Genomic DNA, 22,920 nt, shown 5'->3' with positions numbered 1-22,920 from the left:
ACATAGAATACATGTGCAGAGCCTTTCGTCTAGTGGTAACACCTGACTCCTAGCACATACATGCCAACCGCAGAGACTGGGGTTCGATCCCCGTGTCCACCCTTCTAGGGCTGGCACGGTAATTGTATAACCGTGTAACTGACGATTATGGATGAAGACCGTAAATAAAATAACCATCATAACCGTTCTAATAGATACATTTTATTGTATTTTTAAGTAAATATGCCCAATAGCGTAAGTGTACATTAATGATTATAGTTTAACGGATTATCTCATTCTCCTCCCTCTATGCTCTCGCTCCTTAAAGAATTTGCTCGTTTTGATAATATGATCTGTATCTACCTTATGTGCTCTGGCTATATGTTTTATCTGGTTTGTAAAGATGCTAAAAGACACCATTTCTGCTGAAATTAACTACCAAATGTGATTATTGGTGAGTGTGGACCTTTATAAGGGAATGTGAATCTGAGTCAGTGATGAAATCGTTTTTGACTAGATAGGATACAGCTTTTGTCAGATTTGACGTTGTAGCATGTTAGAACTTCCGCAGCAGTTTAGGATAGTAGGTTAGGATAATTAGTTTAAGGTTATGAAAAGGGTTAGGGTTAGATAAAATGGCCCCCAAAAATATTTTGACCTGAAGTACTGTAGTTCATCTCCTCCTCATGGACTGCATCAGATTTGCCCGTTCTTGCTGTGAGATGTTACCCCACTCTTCCACCAAGGCACCTGCAATTTCCCTAGCCCTCACCCTCCAATCCAACAGGTTCCAGATGTGCTCAATGGGATTGAGATCCGGCTCTTCGCTGGCCATGGCCGAACACTGACATTCCTGTCTTGCAGGAAATCACGCACAGAACAAGCAGTATGGCTGATGGCATTGTCATGCTGGAGGGTCATGTCAGGATGAGCCTGCAGGAAGGCTACCACATGAGGGAGGAGGATGTCTTCCCTGTAACGCACAGCGTTGAGATTGCCTGCAATGACAACAAGCTCAGTCCGATGATGCTGTGACACACCGCCCCAGACCATGACGGACCCTCCACCTCCAAATCGATCCCGCTCCAGAGTACAGGCCTCGGTGTAACGCTCATTCCTTCAATGATAAACAAAAATCCGACCATCACCCCTGGTGAGACAAAACCGCAACTCGTCAGTGAAGAGCCCTTTTTCCCAGTCCTGTCTGGTCCAGCGACAGTGGGTTTGTGCCCATAGGCGACGTTGTTGCCGGTGATGTCTGGTGAGGACCTGCCTTACAACAGGCCTACAAGACCTCAGTCCAGCCTATTGCGAACAGTCTGAGCACTGATGGAGGGATTGTGCATTCCTGGTGTAACTCGGGCAGTTGTTGTTGCCATCCTGTACCTGTCCTGCAGGTGTGATATTGGGATGTACCGATCCTGTGCAGGTGTTGTTACACGTGGTCTGCCACTGCGAGGACGAACAGCTGGCCGTCCTGTCTCCTGTAGCGCTTTCTTAGGCGTCTCACAGTACGGACATTGCAATTTATTGCCCTGGCCACATCTGCAGTCCTCATGCCTCTTTGCAGCATGTCTAAGGCACGTTCACGCAGATGAGCAGGGACCCTGGGCATCTATCTTTTGGTGTTTTTCAGAGTCAGTAGAAAGGCCTCTTTAGTGTCCTTTTCAGAACTGTGTCCATAATTGCCTAACGTCTGTAAGCTGTTAGTGTCTTAACGACTGTTCCACAGGTGCATGTTCATTAATTGTTTATGGTTCATTGGACAAGCATGGGAAACAGTGTTTAAACCCTTTACAATGAAGTTCTGTAAAGTAATTTGGATTTTTAAGAATTATCTTTGAAAGTCCGCGTCCTGAAAAAGGGACGTTTCTTTTATTTGTGTGTGTGTGTGTGTGTGTGTGTGTGTGTGTGTGTGTGTGTGTGTGTGTGTGTGTGTGTGTGTGTGTGTGTGTGTGTGTGTGTGTGTGTGTGTGTGTGTGTGTGTGTGTGTGTGTGCGCGCGCACAGGGTCATTCCATACTATGAAATAGGTAGCATTTGTGTTAAAAAAAGGTGACCCATTTTTCCCGTGTCCAAGGGCATTGAAATATTTGATATTGATTTATACACTTTGTTCTGTTGGAATTTAGAATTCCCAAATCAAAGCTTTTGTACGTACGCCCGCCCGCCCCATGTGGGACTATAATTTACAACCATTGAACCAAGAGCCAACTGTTTTAGAAAACTGTGCCACCAATTAGTCATAGGGGTTAGGGAAAAAAGCTAGTTGACTATAATAGCCTCCACTTTTCTGGGAAGGCTTATCAGTAGATGTTGGAACATTGCTGCCGGGACTTGCTTTCATTCAGCCACAAGCATTAGTGAGGTCGGCACTGATGTTGGGAGTTTTGGCCTGGCTCACAGTCGGCGTTCCAACTCATCCTAATGGTGTCAGAGGGGCTCTGTGAGGGCCAGTCTAGTTCTTACACACCGATCTCGACAAACCATTTCTGTGTGGACCTCGCTTTGTGCACGGGGGCATTGTCTTGCTGAAACAGGAAAAGGCTTTCCCCAAACTGCTGCCACAAAGTTGGAAGCACAGAATTGTCTAGAATGTCATTGTATGCTGTAGCGTTAAGATTTCCCTTCACTGGAACTAAGGGGCCCGAACCATGAAAATCCCCCAGATCATTATTCCTCTTCCACCAAACTTTACAGTTGGCACTGTGCATTCAAGCAGGTAGCGTTCTCCTGGCATCTGCCAAACCCAGATTTGTCCATTGGATTGCCAGATGGTGAAGCGTGATTCATCACTCTCGAGCACGCGTTTCCACTGCTCCAGATATGCTGAGCGCTTGTTGGCTGTTTTTCCTTCACTCTGCTCTCTAACTCATCCCAAACCATCTCACTTGGGTTGAGGTCGGGTGATTGTGGAGGCCAGGTCAACTGATGCAGCACTCCATCACTCTCCTCCTTGGTCAAATAGCCCTTACACAGCCTGGAGGTGTGTTGAGTCATTGTCCTGTTGAAAAACAAATGATAGTCCCACTAAACGCAAAGCAGATGGGATGGCGTATTGCTGCAGAATGCTGTGGTGGCCATGCTGGTTAAGTGTGCCTTGAATTCTAAATAAATTAGATGATGTCACCAGCAAAGTACCATCACAACACCTGCATGCTTCACGGTGGGTATCACCCATGCGGGGATCATCCGTTTACCTACACTGCGTCTCACAAAGACAGTGGACTCAGGCCAAACAATTCTGGACTTGGCCCAAACAATTCTCTTCTTCTTATTGGTGTCTTTTAGTAGTGGTTTCTTTGCAGCAATTAAATCATGAAGGCCTGATTCACGCAGTCTCCTCTGAACAGTTGATGTTGAGATGTCTGTTACTTGAACTCTGAAGCATTTATTAGGGCTGCAATCTGAGGTGCAGTTAACTCCTAATGAACTGATCCTCTGCAGCAGAGGTAAGTCTGGATCTTCCTTTCCTGTGGCGGTCCTCATGAGAGCCAGTTTCATCATAGCGCTTGGTGGTTTTTGCAACTGCACTTGAAGAAACGTTTAACCTTCTTGAAATTTTCCAGATTGACTGACCTTCATGTTTTAAAGTAATGGACTGTCGTTCCTTTGCTTATTTGAGCTGTTCTTGTCATAATAGGGCTATCTTCTGTATACCACTCCTACCTTGTCACAACACAACTGATTGGCTCAAATGCATTAAGGAAAGAAATTCCACAAATTAACTTTTAACAAGGCACACCTGTTAATTTAAATGTATTCCACTTTACTATCTCATGAAGCTGTTTAAGAGAATGCCAAGAGTGTGCAAAGCTGTCAAGGCAAAGGGTGGCTACTTTGAAGAATCTCAAATATAAAATATATTTTGATTTGTTTAACACTTTGTTTTGGTTACTACATGATTCCATATGTTATTTCATAGTTTTGATGTCTTCACTATTATTCTACAATGTACACAAGTAAAAATAAAGAAAAACCCTTGATTGAGGAGGTGTGTTCAAACTTTTGACCGGTACTGTATATAGTCATATAATCCTCATAGCCTACACGTTTGTCTTTGAAAAACACATGTGTATGAACTTTGAATTTGGTCATGTGGAAATGTGCCTTACTGCCTTTTGAATTTTGTAGTGTAGTCAAGGAAGCATCATGCTAAATATATTGGCACGCTCCATTGCCAAATAAGGCATGCTGTCACCTGCTTTTATAGTAAACTTTGACGTGGTACCAGCCAGCACATCTAGAGGGGAGTGTGTTTCATACCAAACTCCTCCCTTCTCAGGGTGCCTCGACATCACGATTTCAATGGTAGTTTAATTTATGCAACAAACTGTCAAAATGAAGACCAGAATTATCTTATAAATAATCTGGTTTTAGATGGAGAAAGTTTTTCCTGAAATGTACTATTTTTAAATGTGGCAGCTTCTAGGGCTTTTATCCCAACGTTCCAATATGGGGTAGAATGACATGCCTTACTCCTATATAGTCCAACAAGAACACTAATACTAGCATACTGATTATGTATCAGTGTTTTTTGTATGCCCTGTTGTGTGACATGATGAAATTTGCCACAAATACCACTTATTGAATCATCTTGGTGCCTTGGGACACACAAGGCACCACATACAAGTAACACTAAGTGATTTTAACGGGTCCTGGTTGTGTGTGTGTGTGTTACAGATCAAAAAGGCTACCAGCAGAAGCAGGGTGGCTACAACAGAGGTACATTTTTACATTTTTTTAGTCATTTAGCAGACGCTCTTATCCAGAGCGACTTACAAATTGGTGCATTCACCTTATAATATCCAGTGGAACAACCACTTTACAATAGTGCATCTAAATCTTTTAAGGGGGGGGTTAGAAGGATTACTTTATCCTATCCCAGGTATTCCTTGAAGAGGTGGGGTTTCAGGTGTCTCCGGAAGGTGGTGATTGACTCCGCTGTCCTGGCGTCGTGAGGGAGCTTGTTCCACCATTGGGGTGCCAGAGCAGCGAACAGTTTTGACTGGGCTGAGCGGGAACTGTGCTTCCTCAGAGGTAGGGAGGCGAGCAGGCCAGAGGTGGATGAACGGAGTGCCCTTGTTTGGGTGTAGGGCCTGATCAGAGCCTGAAGGTACGGAGGTGCCGTTCCCCTCACAGCTCCGTAGGCAAGCACCATGGTCTTGTAGCGGATGCGAGCTTCGACTGGAAGCCAGTGGAGAGAGCGGAGGAGCGGGGTGACGTGAGAGAACTTGGGAAGGTTGAACACCAGACGGGCTGCGGCGTTCTGGATGAGTTGTAGGGGTTTAATGGCACAGGCAGGGAGCCCAGCCAACAGCGAGTTGCAGTAATCCAGACGGGAGATGACAAGTGCCTGGATTAGGACCTGCGCCGCTTCCTGTGTGAGGCAGGGTCGTACTCTGCGAATGTTGTAGAGCATGAACCTACAGGATCGGGTCACCGCCTTGATGTTGGTGGAGAACGACAGGTTGTTGTCCAGGGTCACGCCAAGGCTCTTAGCACTCTGGGAGGAGGACACAAGGGAGTTGTCAACCGTGATGGCGAGATCATGGAACGGGCAGTCCTTCCCCGGGAGGAAGAGCAGCTCCGTCTTGCCGAGGTTCAGCTTGAGGTGGTGATCCGTCATCCACACTGATATGTCTGCCAGACATGCAGAGATGCGATTCGCCACCTGGTTGTCAGAAGGGGGAAAGGAGAAGATTAATTGTGTGTCGTCTGCATAGCAATGATAAGGTAAGTGCCAATATTGTACACACAGGTCTGCCTTAGGGTGTGTGTTTCCGTACCACTGACCACAATATTATCCTTATCAAACCTGCACATTTCTTAGTGGATGCAACGCAGGAGGTTGCTGTCCTGTATTTTGAATGTTGTAATGATGTATTTTTTTTTTCTCCTAATGCATTGAGAGCTAATTAATATGCATGTTTTATTTAATATGTGTGATTGTGGTGGTGTGTATTGCCCATTTCTCACTATTGAGCCGAGCTGTACTGCACTGGCCTGGTTATACATCCACCATAAATACTGGAACCGTGCCAAAGAGAACAATGTGAAAATAAAGTATTACGGTTGCACAATGAGATTGGCTGGCACGATGGTGTGAAAAAGGTATTGGTGCCTGTAGGCAATAGGCATATATTGTGTGGGGGGAAAAAACAGGAAGATTTTTAATTTGTAAAAAAAAAAAAAATGTGGATCCGTGTGTGTGTGTGTGTGTGTGCCCACGCTCATTACGTGCCGCAGCTGTGTGTTTCTAAACTGTTTTCACTGTACGGTTTCAGACCAGAGAGGCAGTTACCAACAGAAGCAAGGCGGTTACAACCGAGGTGTTTAAACTAATTGATTGAAATGCATGCTTGTCTGAATCTTATAAGATGGCGACTGTGTATGTGTCTTATTTCAGTTTGTATGTGAGAGACAGACATTTTTATTATATGTAGTCAAACGTGTTTTTTTCCGCACACATGACGTGTCACAGGGGTGTGTGTGTGTGTGTGTGTGTGTGTGTGTGTGTGTGTGTGTGTGTGAACTGTTTTCATTGTACGTTTTCAGACGGTCAGAGAGGCGGCTACCAACAGAAGCAAGGAGGTTACAACAGAGGTGCTTATGATTATTTCTACTCCCTTTATTTTCTAAAGAATGTCTTTATTAAAAAAATGAAATGGTTATAATATTTTTAAAGCCACCATCAGTCACTAGTCTAGAACCATCAGGATGTGGTTGTGTTTAGGCAGTTCTTGAGAAACATTGGATACTGTAAGTTAGAATGTCTAAGAACACAATGTATTCATGGGTTTACTGTTCTGTAAATACTGTAATTGTTTAAAAGAAAAATGTGTCTTTGGGAGAAAAAAAAACTGCAATTAAATGTTTAATCCATTTTATTTAAGGATTGCTCTAGCTTAAACTATGAAACAGAAAGAACATGTAATTGAACCCAGTAACAGCTTCTTGCTATGAGAAATATTTGACCTAAACCCGCATGCAAGATGTAAGGTCAATTGATGAAAGCGTAGCTGAAAAGCTAACTTGATTAGAAAAAAAAGTGTGAACAAGCACAAATGTATAGACATTATTAAAGTGCACAAGTCATTTGTGGATTATAATTGGACACATCCGTTGTGGCCTCGCTCGTGCTTACAGTTTATGGTTACGGTTGGTTTCAGACGTCGGCGGTTACCAACAGAGGCAAGGCGGTTACAACCGAGGTGCTTAAGAACCATTTTATACCACCTTTTATTTTCTTATGAATGTCTGAATTTTTCTTCTGTTTCTTCTTAAAGCCACCGTCAGTGAGCTGCAGTCCTCTCTTTTCCTATTTCGCAATGCCCAAGCCTTTGGCACTATTAATAGTTGTTTAGAATGGGATTTGACAGAATGGGATAAACATAATTATCCTTTAAGTGTACTAATTTCATTTAATTATATACCATCGTAAAAACAACGCATTGTTTAGGTAGGTCTAAAGAAACCGGTATTTCAAACATACTATCAACTTCATATTTAGTTGGAGGGGAAAAAACACATTTTGTTTGATTAAGAAAAGTACCCTAAACCCGCATGCAAATGATGAAAGTGTAACTAACCACCGCATAAGCACCCAATGCAAACAAGCACAAAAGTCATTTTTAGAATATATTGGACACATTAGTTGTGGCCTCGCACATGTTTACCGTTTATGGTTGGTTTCAGACGGAGGCGGTTACCAACAGAGGCAAGGCGGTTACAACCGAGGTGCTTATTCATTTATACCACCTTTTATCCTCTAAATGTCTGCATTTTACTTCTGTTTTTTCTTAAAACCAGTCTGTGACCTGCAGTCCCCCCTTATCTATCATCCCTTCATGCCTGAACCTTTAGGCCACTCTAAAAATGTCCCCCCAACATTTCATTCTCTTCATTCTCTCTCGCAGTCTTTCACTTCCGTTCTTCGCACAACTTGTTAGAATTAGCCCACACACAGTACAGTGCATTCGGAAAGTATTCAGACCCCTTGACTTTTTTCCACATTTTGTTACGTAACAGCCTCATTCTAAAATTGATTGGTTTTTTTTCTCTCATCATACTACACACAATACCCCATAATGACAAAGCAAAAACAGGTTTTTAGACATTTTAGCAAATATATAAAAAATAGATCTCATATTTTTTTTACATAAGTATTCAGACCCTTTGCTATGAGACTCAATTGACCTCAGGTGCATCCTGTTTCCATTGATCATCCTTGATCTTTCTACAACTTGATTGGAGTCCACCTGTGGTAAATTCAGTTGATTGGAGATGATTTTGAAAGGCTCACACCGGTCTACAGTGCATTCGAAAAGTGTTCAGACCTTGACTTTTTCCACATTTTGTTACGGTACAGCCTTATTCTACAAGTGATTAAATTGTTTTTTCCCCTCAATCTACACACAATACCCCTTAATGACGAAGCAAAAACAGGTTTATAGAAATTTGAGCTCATTTATTACAAATTTAAAGAATGACATTTTACGTAGGTATTCAGACCCTTTACTCAGTACTTTGTTGAAGTGCCTTTGGCAGCGATTACAGCCTTGAGTCTACTTGGGTGTGACGCTACAAGGAGTTTCTCCCATTCTTCTCTGCAGATCCTCTCAAGCTTTGTCAGGTTGGATGGGGAGCATCGCTGCACAGCTATTTTCAGGTCTCTCCAGAGATGTTAGATTGGGTTCAGGTCCGAGCTCTAGTTGGGCCACTCAAGGACATTCAGAGACTTGTCCCGAAGCCACTCCTGCGTTGTCTTGGCTGTATGAACCTTCGCCCCAGTCTGAGGTCCTTAGTGCTCTGGAGCAGGTTTTCATCAAGGATCTCTCTGTACCTTGCTCCGCTCATCTTTCCCTCGGTCCTGGACTAGTCTCCCTGCCACTGAAAAACATTGCCACCACCATGCTTCACCGTAGGGATGGTACCAGGTTTCCGCCAGACGTGACGCTAGGTATTCAGGCCAAAGAGTTACATCTTGGTGTCATCAGACCAGAGAATCTTGTTTCTCATGGTTTGAGTCCTTTGGGTGACTTTTAGCAAACTCCAAGCGGGCTGTCTTCCCTTTTACTGAGGAGTGGCTTCCGTCTCGCCACTCTACCATAAAGGCCTGATTGGTGGAGTGCTGCAGAGATGGTTGTCCGCCTGGAAGATTCTCCCACCTCCACAGAGCAACTCTGGAGCTCTGTCAAAGTGACCATCGGGTTATTCTTCATCTCTCGATTGCTCAGTTTGGCAGTGGCCGGCTCTAGGAAAAGTCTTGGCGGTTCCAAACTTCTTCCATTTAAGAATGATTGAGGCCACTGTGTTCCTGGGGACCTTCAATTTTTTGGTACCCTTCCCCAGATATGTGCCTCGACACAATCCTGTCTCGGAGCTCTACGGACAATTCCTTCGACCTCATGGCTTGGTTTTTGCTCTGACATGCACTGTCAGCTGTGGGACCTTATACAGGCAAGTGTGTGTGCCTTTCCAAATCATGTCCAATCAATTGAATTTACCACAGGTGGACTCCAATCAAGTTGTAGAAGCATCTCAAGGATAATCAATGGAAACAGGATGCACCTGAGCTCAATTTTAAGTCTGATAGCAAAGGGTCTGAATATTTATGTGAAGGTATCTGTTTATTTTGAAAACATTTTTAAAAAATTCTAAAACCTGTTCACGTTGTCATTATGGGGTTTTGTGTGTTGATTGAGGAGACCTCTTTAAAAATGTAATCCATTTTAGAATAAGGCTGTAAAGTAACAAAATATGGAAAAATACAAGGGATCTGAGTAATTAACAAATACACTGTTTATAAGGTCTAGCAGTTGGCAGTGCATTTCAGACCAAAAACTAAGCCATGAGGTCGAAGGAATTGTCAGTAGAGCTCAGAGACAGGATTGTGTCGAGGCGCAGATCTTGGGAAAGGCACCAAAAAATGTCTGCAGCGTTGAAAGTCCAAGAACACAGTGGCCTCCAAACTGAGCAATCGGGGGAGAAGGGCCTTGGTCAGGGAGGTGACCAAGAACCCAACGGTCACTCTGACAGAGCTCCGGAGTTCCTCTGTGGAGAAGGGAGAACCTTCCAAGAGGACAACTATCTCTGCAGCACTCCACCAATCAGGCCATTATGGTAGTGGCCAGACGTAAGCCACTCCTCAGTAAAAGGCACATGACAGCCCACTTGGAGTTTGCCAAAAGGCACCAAAAGGACTTTCAAACCATGACAAGATTCTCTGGTGTGATGAAACCAAGATTGAACTCTTTGGCCTGAATGCCAAGCGTCACATCTGGAGGAAACCTGGCACCATGTTTTTCAGCAGCAGGGACTGGGAAACTAATCAGAATCGAGGGAAAGATGAACAGAGCAAAGTACAGAGAGAGATCCTTGATGGAAACCTGCTCAGGACCTCAGACTGGGGCGAAGTTTGACCTTCCAACAGGACAACTACCCTAGCACACAGCCAAGACAACGCAGGAGTGGATTCGGGACAAGTCTCTGAATGTCCTTAAGTGGCCCAGCCAGAGCCGGGACTTAAACCCGATCAAACATCTCTAGAGAGACCTGAAAAAAAGCTGTGTAGCGACGCTCCACATCCAACCTGACACAGCTTGAGAGGATCTGCAGAGAAGAATGGGAGAAACTACCCAAATGCAGTTGTGCCAAGCTTGTAGCGTCATACCCAAGGCTGTAATCGCTGCCAAAGTTGCTTCAACAAAGTACTGAGTAAAGGGTCTGAATAATGGTGTAAATGTCATTTGTTTTTTATTTGTAATAAATTTGCAAACATTTCTATAATCCTATCCAAGAATGCTCGAGGCTATAATCTCTGCCAAATGTGCTCCATCAATGTACTGAGTAAACTGTGTGAATACCTTTTATTTATATATATATATATATATATATATACTGCTCAAAAAAATAAAGGGAACACTTAAACAACACAATGTAACTCCAAGTCAATCACACTTCTGTGAAATCAAACTGTCCACTTAGGAAGCAACACTGATTGACAATAAATTTCACATGCTGTTGTGCAAATGGAATAGACAACAGGTGGAAATTATAGGCAATTAGCAAGACACCCCCAATAAAGGAGTGGTTCTGCAGGTGGTAACCACAGACCACTTCTCAGTTCCAATGCTTCCTGGCTGATGTTTTGGTCACTTTTGAATGCTGGCGGTGCTTTCACTTTAGTGGTAGCATGAGACGGAGTCTACAACCCACACAAGTGGCTCAGGTAGTGCAGCTCATCCAGGATGGCACATCAATGCGAGCTGTTGCAAGAAGGTTTGCTGTGTCTGTCAGCGTAGTGTCCAGAGCATGGAGGCGCTACCAGGAGACAGGCCAGTACATCAGGAGACGTGGAGGAGGCCGTAGGAGGGCAACAACCCAGCAGCAGGACCGCTACCTCCGCCTTTGTGCAAGGAGGAGCACTGCCAGAGCCCTGCAAAATGACCTCCTCCAGGGCACAAATGTGCATGTGTGCTCAAAAGGTCAGAAACAGACTCCATGAGGGTGGTATGAGGGCCCGACGTCCACAGGTGGGGGTTGTGCTTACAGCCCAACACCGTGCAGGATGTTTGGCATTTGCCAGAGAACACCAAGATTGGCAAATTCGGCACTGGCGCCCTGTGCTCTTCACAGATGAAAGCAGGTTCACACTGAGCACATGTGACAGACGTGACAGTCTGGAGACGCCGTGGAGAACGTTCTGCTGCCTGCAACATCCTCCAGCATGACCGGTTTGGCGGTGGGTCAGTCATGGTGTGGGGTGGCATTTCTTTGGGGGGCCGCACAGCCCTCCATGTGCTCGCCAGAGGTAGCCTGACTGCCATTAGGTACCGAGATGAGATCCTCAGACCCCTTGTGAGACCATATGCTGGTGCGGTTGGCCCTGGGTTCCTCCTAATGCAAGACAATGCTAGACCTCATGTGGCTGGAGTGTGTCAGCAGTTCCTGCAAGAGGAAGGCATTGATGCTATGGACTGGCCCGCCCGTTCCCCAGACCTGAATCCAATTGAGCACATCTGGGACATCATGTCTCGCTCCATCCACCAACGCCACGTTGCACCACAGACTGTCCAGGAGTTGGCGGATGCTTTAGTCCAGGTCTGGGAGGAGATCCCTCAGGAGACCATCCGCCACCTCATCAGGAGCATGCCCAGACGTTGAAGGGAGGTCATACAGGCATGTGGAGGCCACACACACTACTGAGCCTCATTTTGACTTGTTTTAAGGACATTACATCAAATTTGGATCAGCCTGTAGTGTGGTTTTCCACTTTAATTTTGAGTGTAACTCCAAATCCAGACCTCCATGGGTTGATAAATTGGATTTCCATTTATTATTTTTGTGTAATTATGTTGTCAACACATTCAACTATGTAAAGATACAAGTATTTAATAAGATTATTTCATTCATTCAGATCTAGGATGTGTTATTTTAGTGTTCCCTTTATTTTTTTGAGCAGTGTGTGTATATATATATATATATATATATATATATATATATATATATACTGCTCAAAAAAATAAAGGGAACACTAAATATATATATATATATTATTATTTTTTTTTTTTGCTTAGTCATTATTGTGTGTAGATTGAGGGGGGGGGACAATTTAATCAATTTTAGAATAAGGCTGTAACGTAACAAAATGTCTTGGTCTTTTCAGCTCTTTGTCTGGATGTTTTACTTTTCTGTTCACATTTTCCAAATTGAATCTCTTTGAATCGTACTTTTCTTTCTTTCTCCATCTTTGTTTCTCCCCACAGATGGAAACCGAGGCGGTGGTGGCTACCAGGGGCAGAACAGGGGGGGCTATCAGGGTGGTGGTGGTGGTGGCGGCGGCTATCAGGGTGGTGGTGGCGGCGGCTATCAGGGTGGTGGTGGCGGCGGCTATCAGGGTGGTGGTGGCGGCGGCGGCTATCAGGGTGGTGGTGGTGGCTACAGGGGAGGCTACAAGGGAGGCTACCAGGACAGGAGAGACTACTGAGCCAGAGGAGCCGCCCTTGGAACCTGGTCCAACAGAGCCAGCCAGTCTTCATTCCAAAACAACATTATCTTGGGTTGTATCACTTGACATTGCAGCTCTACTATGCTTTTCTCCCTTTGTACAACATTGATCAGCTTTCCCTCTACATGACAGGCTTGAAAACCGTTGTACTTATACAAGTCCGTTTCCCTATATATTTAAAGTTTGTAGGATATATCTGAATTGCCTATGCTTTTTGTCGAGTGTGAATGTGTTTAGAATGGTGTTGAATAATTGTGTGTGACAAGATTAATGCATTTGCAGTGTGACAGGGGTTTTCTTTTGGCAGTGTATCAGGGTCAGAGACATGTCAAGTGAAGTATTTTCAGTTGTAACCTCTGAAATAAACATTTGAATTAATATATGGTTTTGTCTTATTCTTTAAGTCCATTAAAACATTGTTTTTTGGAGACGAATCAAAACATTGTTGCCCTCTAATGATAACTGCTGCAAAATCAATCTGGCACCTGACACACATCTCTTACCCAGCGACACTAGACTAAAGCTGTACTCAGGAGAGCTAATGAGCTCTATGGGCATCTTTGAGACCCACTGTGTTATTCGGGGGGCCAAAAACAAGTTGAAATTTGAGATCATGAAAACCAGTCAACATCTTCTCTCAGGCTCTACATGCAAACGCCTGGGACTGAGTTTACCGTACCATATGACCAGTACATCGTGGACCCCTGTCCAAAGAACAGCTACTCATCAGATATGACGATGTATTCAACAAGCCCGTTGAATTAGTACCTGGGGAGGTACTACACTTTGAATTGGATGAGAGTGACACTCCTGTCCAGTGTGCTCCTCGCAATGTACCCATTGCAATGAAAGTGGCTGTGAAGGCCCAGCTGGACAAGTATGAGGCTGATGGCCACGTGACTGACCCAACTGACTGGATCAGCAATATGGACATAGTGAAAAAGTCAGAGAAGCTGAGAGTTTGCATCGACCCAAAGCATCTGAACCAAGCAGTATAACGCTCCCTCTACATCATGCCGGCACTGGAGGATGTCCTCTACAAGCTTCCCAAGGCCAGGATTTTCACCTTGGTGGACACCCGAGATGCATTCCTGCAATGCAAAATGGCCGAAGAAAGCAGTTTCATGACTACCTTCTGGACACCCTAGGGTCGCAAACGCTGGCTCAAGCTCCCGTTTGGTGTCTCCGTGGAGCCTGAGGTATACCAACGGAAGCAGCTCGAGATACTGGCTGGGCTCAAGGGCATTGAACCCATCGCTGATGATGTCCTGATCACGACCTCGAGGTGAAGCTCCTGGCACAGATGGAGCACTGCCAATCAGTTATGCTGCGCCTTGGCCTGAAAAAGCTGCAGTTCAAAGTGAGAAGTTCACTACCATGTGTAACAGTGTAGGTTCCGTCCCTCTCTTCGCCCCAACCCGGGCTCGAACCAGGGACCCTTGCACACATCAACAACTGACACCCACCGAAGCATCGTTACCCATCGCGCCACACAGATGTTCCATTGACCAGATTGGCACACGTTCAACAAATCTAATCTAACAAAGTGAATATTCTTTAAATCCGTCATGATATATGCATTTTAACATGCCCACAATGTGCTTACTTAAGTCCGATTTGGATATATTTGGCTGTTTTCACTGCATAACAGGTAGAAGTTGTCCCTTATCAGATTTAGAAGCGACTGCTAACTCCCGTTAGTATAAACTCGCTAGCATACAGAAATCGTTGATGGTAGTCAGTCGTTTAACCGTAATGCAGTTGATTGGTGAGGATGACATGAACATGTGTTGGGGTTGACATCCATACAAGCGTTATACTCTCATGTTTACCTCGACATAGTGTAAAATACACATAAACAATAGCCTAAATGTAGACATTTCTTTCTGGGGGGCAGTGAGGAGACCATCTTTCCCCCACGTTTCCAGAGCAATTCCATTTTTTTGGTCAAGTTCTATTGACCGCTTTACTGCATCTGTGGCTGCCTAGTATTGTGATGCAATAATTGCTATTGTATGTTTGAATGTTCTATCAACTGATGCTGGATTGCCATGGTAATGTAGAATGTTCATTCAAATTATGCCAACTGATATGGCTCATGCAATGGAATGGGTATGCGTTCTATGGAAAATAATCAACTACGTAGAACGTGTGTTCTAACCTTCCACGTAGTGGAAGTTGCATTATGTTCAAGAGAACATCGAGCCCCGAGTTGATTATCCCTTTCACACCATGGCTATAATTGAACACATTTGCTGCTAAAAATGTGTTCATTTGACGGTAAAAACGTGTTCAACATCATAGAAATTGAATGAATAGATCGGACTTAGAAGCTCTAACGCTGGCAATTTGACCGGTAAAGTCATGGGTACACTTGCAATGGCTGCCTGGTATTGTGATGCAATCATTTCCATGGTATTTTGTAATGTTCTGCTGGATTGCCATGGTAAAGTAGAATGTATAATGAAATTATGCTAACTGATGTTGCTCATGCAATGGAATGTATTTTTGTAATGCCAGTTCAGCTGACTCAACAAATCCCAGAACAGATTGAAGGGTACACTTCCTGCTTTTTCTTTCTGGCAATGGTTACACTCAAAATGTGGTGATTTTAGCATGTAAATCATGGGATACATGCCAGCAAAGCCACTACACAACACTGAACAATACATTAATTGCACTATAACGGTGTCAAACGGTGCCCACAAACTGTTAGGGTCTACATAAAGCTGTCCCAACAGCAGAGTCCCAACACCTTACCACTGTTACACCTGGCTATCAGCGGAGCCTTGTCTGGCAGCGAAACAGTTCATTCAGCCTCATTTACTGCCTTTTAAAAATACATAGCTGATATGGCTGACTTCATTAAACAAATGTGGTGTCTAATGACAATTGAGATGGACAAACTATGGCATAAGGGGACGACAAGTGGATAAGAGGCAATCCGTAATTTCGATTAAGACAATGAGCGAGCTAGGACGTCCATAGTCAATACAACTATTTGTTCAGCACTTTTGAAATGTACAGTGACAGAATTCAGAACATGGGCCGTTCTTAATGTTCTCCCTGTACACCAATTCAGAATCGTAGGATAAATACTGGGGGCATATAAGCAGACAATGAAAGCTCTTACAATATTCAATGATTACATTTTTCAAAAACAGGTTAAAGGCTACATGTGCACCACCAAGTCAGAACAGTAGGCGAAATTATTAGGGTGAGGAAATGGGCTACTAACAGCTTTCTACACAACATACACATATTACTTTCTTAGATACACTATACATATCTCCCTGGCATATTAAATCATTTATGCAGCAGCATACAAGACATTTTTGGACTCACCTTGTTGTGCTGTGCTCACTTGAACAGGAAGGTGGGGAAGCGGTCCTTCGTGGGAAAATTGTCATCAAAGTCTGTCACTCTCTGGATTTATGGTGCTTTCAAGACAACTGGGAACTCTGGTGGGTGGAAAAAAAGTTTGAATCGGGATGACGTTAGTGATCTTCAAGTCGTAGCTCTAGAAAGAGGCCAGAGTTTTGAACTTTCATCAGACTTATTTTCCAAGTCGTAGCTCTTTTTTTCAGAGTTCCCAGTTGTCTTGAACTCACTAAAATCAGATTTTGCAGTTCCGAGTTAAGTTGTTTTGAGCGCGGCACAAATCATGCTTCATTGACAGCATGGCCAAGAAGAGTATTTTTTGGTCTTCCCTGTGGCTCAGTTGGTAGAGCATGGTGTTTACAACGCCAGATTGGTGTGTGCAACGCCAGGGTTGTGGGTTCGATTCCCACGGGGGGCCAGTACAAAAAAAATAAATGCATGAAATGAAATGTATGCATTCACTACTGTAAGTCGCTCTGAATAAGAGCGTCTGCTAAATGACGTAATTGTAATTGTAAATAATTTTAAACTTGGAAAAGAGCCCCTTAATCCCAGATTTGGGACCACACAGCCACTCCACTGAATAGCAGGCTAATGATTGCTTTGCAATGCTTGCAGTTAGCCACTGATTCCTTCCAAAGCACTCATTGTTGAATTTGCGATTTCCAACTTGTTGTGTAATGTTTGTCCAATGGCTAATGAGCACAGATACATTTTATCAAAAACATTTCTAAATATGATAAGGATTTGCCAGTAGATTGTCGACTTGATTCATGACTGCTAAGATTTTGAAAGTCCAATCAAAGCTACTGTAGATATAATGTGATTTGATGTAATTTTATCTGTCGCCAATGACCTTGAGCCTTTTTGGATGGGCACTTCTAATGTAACTCTATGGGCAGCACCCAAGGGGCTTGAATTTTCTAGCTCTACCGTTAGACTTGGCGGTGACGTAGTGTCCCCATGAGTGACAGAACACTGAGCCCATCACGGCGCAACGCTCTGTATTTTCTGCTTGCTTGCCCCACCCCCACAGAAAGCCCTGAGCTAGGCTGAAACACCTGCATTTTGTAGCTGCCTTAAACAAGAAAACAAAAAGAGACCATGTTTGTATGCGGCTTTATTAACTCAATGATATATATTTTTTTTACATTGTTTGCAAACTGATATGTGACACGTATTAATGCCAAAATAACATGCAAAACAGTCAAGCCCACCCAAATAAATCTCTTTTGAGCCCCACATTTTTAGGGCTCTGAACGATGGGTCGCCACTGGTCAGTCCACCCATTATGACATCATTACTTGACTGGAGACACCCTTTCTATTCATTTTATTTCTATGTTCAACATCCACTGAAGTAGATAACAAGTTTACTAGATATATACCCTAGTTGCCTTGGTAACCAAACCATCAATCCTAGTTTGCTATTATGAAAATCGAATTCAACAGTACGAATAATGTTTTTAATTAGACTTTCGCTTTCAAATGCAGCTTTAACATAGAACATGTAAGAATTAACTATAGCCATTGAATTCTACCGTGCTGATATAGCGTGTGTTAGAGGGAAACAATGCATGCTCAAGAATGCCCTTCAGTCTCCTCCTTGCTGGCATCAAAAGTTAAAAAAAGTATAAATAGATAACCGAATGCGATCGGACCACCATCTAATTGGCCTCCATATAACTCTTACAGAATATCCACGTGGATGGGGATATTGGACATTTAATCAAAGCCTATTGGATGACAATTTAAGTCTGCAATCTGGATTCCTGTCTCATTGAAGTCTCATTGAAGATCTTGATCACTTCTCTAGCCTCTGGATTAAAACCTAATTATGACAAGTGTACCATATTACGTATTGGATCGTTAAAAATTTTTTACACTACCTTGTAGTTTACCAATAAAATGGGTGGATGGTGAAGTAGACATACTTGGTATTCACATCTCAAAAAATATAAATGAACTAACCACAATTTCAATAAAGTTAGCAAAAATAGATAAGGTTCTGCAACCATGGAGATGTAAATACTTGTCTATTTATGGAAAAATCACAGTTTACTTACTTACTAATGGCACTGCTTACTCCAGATGACTCTTTTGGAAATCATATGAGCAAAAAATATTTCACTTTATTTAGAATGATAAGCCATACAACATTAAACGTGCCTATTTATAAATTGAATATGAGTTTGAGGGGCTAAAATTATTCAATATTAAATCTTTAAACGTCTCACTGAAAGCTTCACTCATAGATAAATTATACTTAAATGGTTCTCCAGTAGATTATTAAGAAAGGCTCATTGTTTGTTAAATTGCCTTTTTGCCTTCATACCGATTACAACTTCTCATATCCGACTAATTGAAAATTAGATTTTGTTTAAAGTATCGCCCTTTCTTAAACAAGCCATATAAAGCTGGTTACAATTTCAGTTTTATCCTCCAGAAAAGATAGAACAAGTATTACAACAAATGTTATGGTTAAACACAAATATACTGATTAATAACAAAACATTCTTTATGGATTTATTTTAATTTTATTGTATTATATTTATTAATGATATTATGTATAGAAATGGAGGAGTTATGTCACATATTCTGTTATTGAAAATATATGGGAATATCTGCTCAATCCAAATTTACCACCAACTGATTGCAGCACTACCACAAAAATGGAGGAGGCAAGTGGAAAAGGGAGAAGGTAGGGAACTTGTTTGCCTGACAAATATTAAAGATAGAAATTGGTTGAAAGGAACTGGCATGAATAGAAAAATATGCCAGTTTCATCTGAGGACAAAAATGTTGACAGCTGCACCATAGAGGTTGCAAAATAAATGGGAGGAGATTTTCAATGTACCAATTCCATGGTGTATGAACTGGTACAAAAAACTACACTTGATTCAACACTTAGTTTTTCAATTTAAATTATTATATACAATTCTTGCCACCAACAGAATGCTATATATATGGGGCATACAACAATCTCAGCTCTCCAGATTTTGCTGCGAAGAGACAGAATCAATAAAACATGCATTCTGGTATTGCCCCTATGTAGCTTGTTTCTGGTCACAGATTCAGGAATGGTTAAAAAATCACATGCACTTAAAATGACCTTGCAAATAGCAGTGTTGGTCGATTTGGAAAGCCATAGTCAGTCAATAAATAATATAATACTCGTAGGAAAGGTTTTCATCTTTAGCTCACAATCTGGGGATAACATACGACTAGAAAGGTTCACATTTTGTAAAACAATACAATTTAAAAATATATGGCACATGGAAACCAAACGAGGGTGGTCTATGGTGATAGGTGGGATGGGCTGAGAGTGGCTGAGGGTTGGGATTAAAGAGTTTATGTTTGGTAATGTATTATTGTTATGTGACTGCTTTATATAAAAGTACCATGTATGTCAAATGTATATGTATTTGTGGCAAAAAACCTGTACAAAAATGAAGATATTTGTCCTCCGAAGAGGGGGGGTGGTGGAGGGGTTAATGAAAAAAAAAAAGAAGAGAAACGAGCATTCAACAATGCCATGGTATACATTTTTTGTAATGTCAGTTCAGTTGACTAGACAAATCACAGTACAGATTGAAGGGTACACTTCCTGTTTTTACTTTCTGGCATGGGTACACTCAAAATGGCATCCAATCCACCCATTATGCCATCATTGACATTCTTTTCATTCATTTTTCTATGAGTTTTGCATTGGGAAATGAATACCGTAACGTATTCACTTCCTGTCCTTACTGTAACGTAAGGACAGCCGGTGGGTCAAAAGTAGGGCTGTGGCGGTCACTAAATTTCATCAGCCGGTGATGGTCAAGCAAATAACTGTCAATCTCAAGATAATTGTCTGTTAATTAACATAAACACATTTATCATCTCCTGGCTTTCACACAAGCCACGGATGCAGACCTTTGGAATATCTACATTTTAAAAAGTCGAATAAATCAATGAAATATAGCCTACACTTAACAATAAATCAATTTATTTTAGACCGGTCGAAAGAAACACGATATGAAGAAAATGTAGTCTATTTCAGAAGAACAGAATAGCATACTCAGAGTTGTCCTTATGTTAGGTCCTGATCTAGCTATGCCATTTGGCTGTGGGCTACACTAGTTCATTTAGCAAGTTGGCGACAACTGAAGTGGAGAGCTTTGATTTTTGGAGCAGGGCACCAATTAAAGGTGTGATTTCAGGAGTATCACTGGACATTGAGACTTCATGTCTTAAGAAGAAGATTCCAGGAGTGGTGGGAGCACAATGCCTGCGCTATGTAGTGGATGGAAAGAAGGAAGAAAGTCAATTCGTTTTACTGATGTTTGATGAAGAGTATCTGCCTACACATGTAAAGATGGGATACGCTGTAAGAGCCTTCGTAAATTAACCGTTAAAGTGCAGAAATGTCTAAGTATGGCCATGTCTCAAGTGTGTGTCAACAGAATCAAGATGTAGTTGAAGAATCTGATAATGTACAGTGTAGCAATTGTGGTGGAAATCGCATTGCAGAGTTCCTGGAGTGCCCTGCTAGGGTAAAGGAGTTTGAAGTTGCAAGGATCTGAGATGTACAACAGGTCTCCTACAGAGAGGTGTGGAAAATAGTTGAAGGAGCAAGTGGAGCTGAGGAAGCTATGGCAGTGGATGACCCGCAACCGGTTCAGATTGTCGCCTAACATTTGAGGGATACTGATACATTGATTGTAAAGAAGGTGGATATTGTAGAGTTTATTGCGCAGGTGATTAATTGTACTGCCCAAACAAACAAGAAGTCTGGGAAACTGGACAGAATGTAGGTGTAGAATGTAGACTGTACGTACACACCCCAACCAGAAGCCATGGATTACAGGCAACATTCGCACTGAGCTAAAGGGTAGAGCTGCCACTTTCAAGGAGCGGGACTCTAACCCGGAAGCTTATAAGAAATCCAGCTATGCCCTCCGATGAACCATCAAACAGGCAAAGCGTCAACACAGGACTAAGATCGAATCGTACTACACCGGCTCCGACACGCGTCGGATGTGGCAGGGCTTGCAAACTATTACAGACTGCAAAGGGAAGCACAGCCGAGAGCTGCCCAGGGACATGAGCCTACTAGATGAGCTAAATAACTTCTATGCTCGCTTCGAAGCAAGTAACACTGAAACATGCATGAGAGCATCAGCTGTTACGGACGACTGTGTGATCACGCTCACCGCAGCCGATGTGAGTAAGACCTTTAAACAGGTCAACATTCATAAGGCCGCAGGGCCAGACGGATTACCAGGACGTGTACACCGAGCATGTGCTGACCAACTGGCAAGTGTCTTCACTGACATTTTCAACCTCTCCCTGTCTGAGTCTGTAATACCAACATGTTTCAAGCAGACCACCATAGTCCCTGTGCCCAAGAACACTAAGGTAACCTGCCTAAATGACTACTGACCCGTAGCACTCTCACGTCTGTAGCCATGAAATGCTTTGAAAGGCTGGTCATGGCTCACAACACCATTATCCCAGAAACCCACTCCAATTTGCATAACGCACCAACAGATCTACTGATGATGCAATTTCCACACTGCCCTTTCCAACCTGGTCCAAGCACACCAAAACAGTTCTGAAGAGGGCACAACAAAACCTATTCCCCCTCAGGATATTTTGCATGGGTCCTCAGATCCTCAAAAGCTTTTACAGACCATCCTGACGGGTTGCATCACTGTCTGGTATGGCAACTGCTCGGCCTCCGACCGCAAGGCACTACAGAGGGTAGTGCGTACGGCCCAGTACATCACCGGGGCCAAGCTTCCTGCCATCCAGGACCTGTATACCAGGCGGTGTCAGAGGAAGGCCCTAAAAATAGTCAGACTCCATCCACCCTAGTCATAGACTTATCTTTGCTACTGCACAGCAAGCGGTACCGGAGAGGCTCCTAAACAGCTTCTACCCCCAAACCATAAGACAACTGAACAGCTAATCAAATGGCTACCCAACTATTTGCATTGCCCCCCCTCCCTCTGGAACGCTGCTGCTATTCTCTGTTATTATCTATGTGTAGTCACTTTAATAACTCTACCCACATGTTCATATTACTTCAAATCCCTCGACACCCTTGCCCCCGCACATTGACTCTGTACTGGCACCCCCTGTATATAGCCCCACTATTGGTATTTACTGCTGCTCTTTAATTATTTATTGTTATCTCTTATCTTTATATTTTTGGGGGGTATTTTCTTAACTGCATTGTTGGTTAAGGGCTTGTAAGTAAGCATTTCACTGTCTACACCTGTTGTATTCGGCGCATGTGACAAATACAATTTGATTTGATGAGGGAGTCACCTGGAATGCATTTCAATTAACAGGTGTGCCTTGTTAAAAGTTAAGTTGTGGAATTTCTTTCCTCAATGTGTTTCAGTTGTTGTGATAGCCCTATCTTATCTTCTGTATACCACCCCTATTTGGTAAAAGACCAAGTCCATATTATGGCAAGAACAGCTCAAATAAAAGAAGAGAAGCGACAGTCCATCATGACATGGTCAGTCAATGCGGAACATTAGGAACTTTTAAAGTT

The 22,920-nt window shown here is 42.9% G+C and overlaps 1 protein-coding gene across 8 annotated transcripts in view; it reads left to right on the top strand.

The window, feature by feature from the left end:
* The window catches only part of eif3c (eukaryotic translation initiation factor 3, subunit C), a 69,670-nt gene extending 56,302 nt beyond the window's left edge, over positions 1–13,368 (top strand). Inside the window, exons 22-27 of one of the 8 annotated variants that reach the window (XM_014159281.2) lie at positions 4,662–4,703; positions 6,266–6,310; positions 6,537–6,584; positions 7,151–7,192; positions 7,677–7,718; positions 12,749–13,368. In XM_014159281.2, coding sequence (XP_014014756.2) covers positions 4,662–4,703; positions 6,266–6,310; positions 6,537–6,584; positions 7,151–7,192; positions 7,677–7,718; positions 12,749–12,969 — 440 coding nt within the window. In that variant the 3' untranslated portion in view covers positions 12,970–13,368. The remainder of the gene's footprint in view (positions 1–4,661; positions 4,704–6,265; positions 6,311–6,536; positions 6,585–7,150; positions 7,193–7,676; positions 7,719–12,748) is intronic. The other 7 variants (XM_014159283.2, XM_014159282.2, XM_045702609.1 and 4 more) reach the window with 7 other exon arrangements.
* Positions 13,369–22,920: the final 9,552 nt, after the last annotated feature.

The sequence above is a fragment of the Salmo salar genome, chromosome ssa19 (genome assembly GCF_905237065.1).
Source record: "Salmo salar chromosome ssa19, Ssal_v3.1, whole genome shotgun sequence".
NCBI classification, from domain to species: domain Eukaryota; kingdom Metazoa; phylum Chordata; class Actinopteri; order Salmoniformes; family Salmonidae; genus Salmo; species Salmo salar.
Note: the sequence above shows the minus strand (reverse complement) of the source record. Positions and strands in the feature narration are given on the sequence as shown.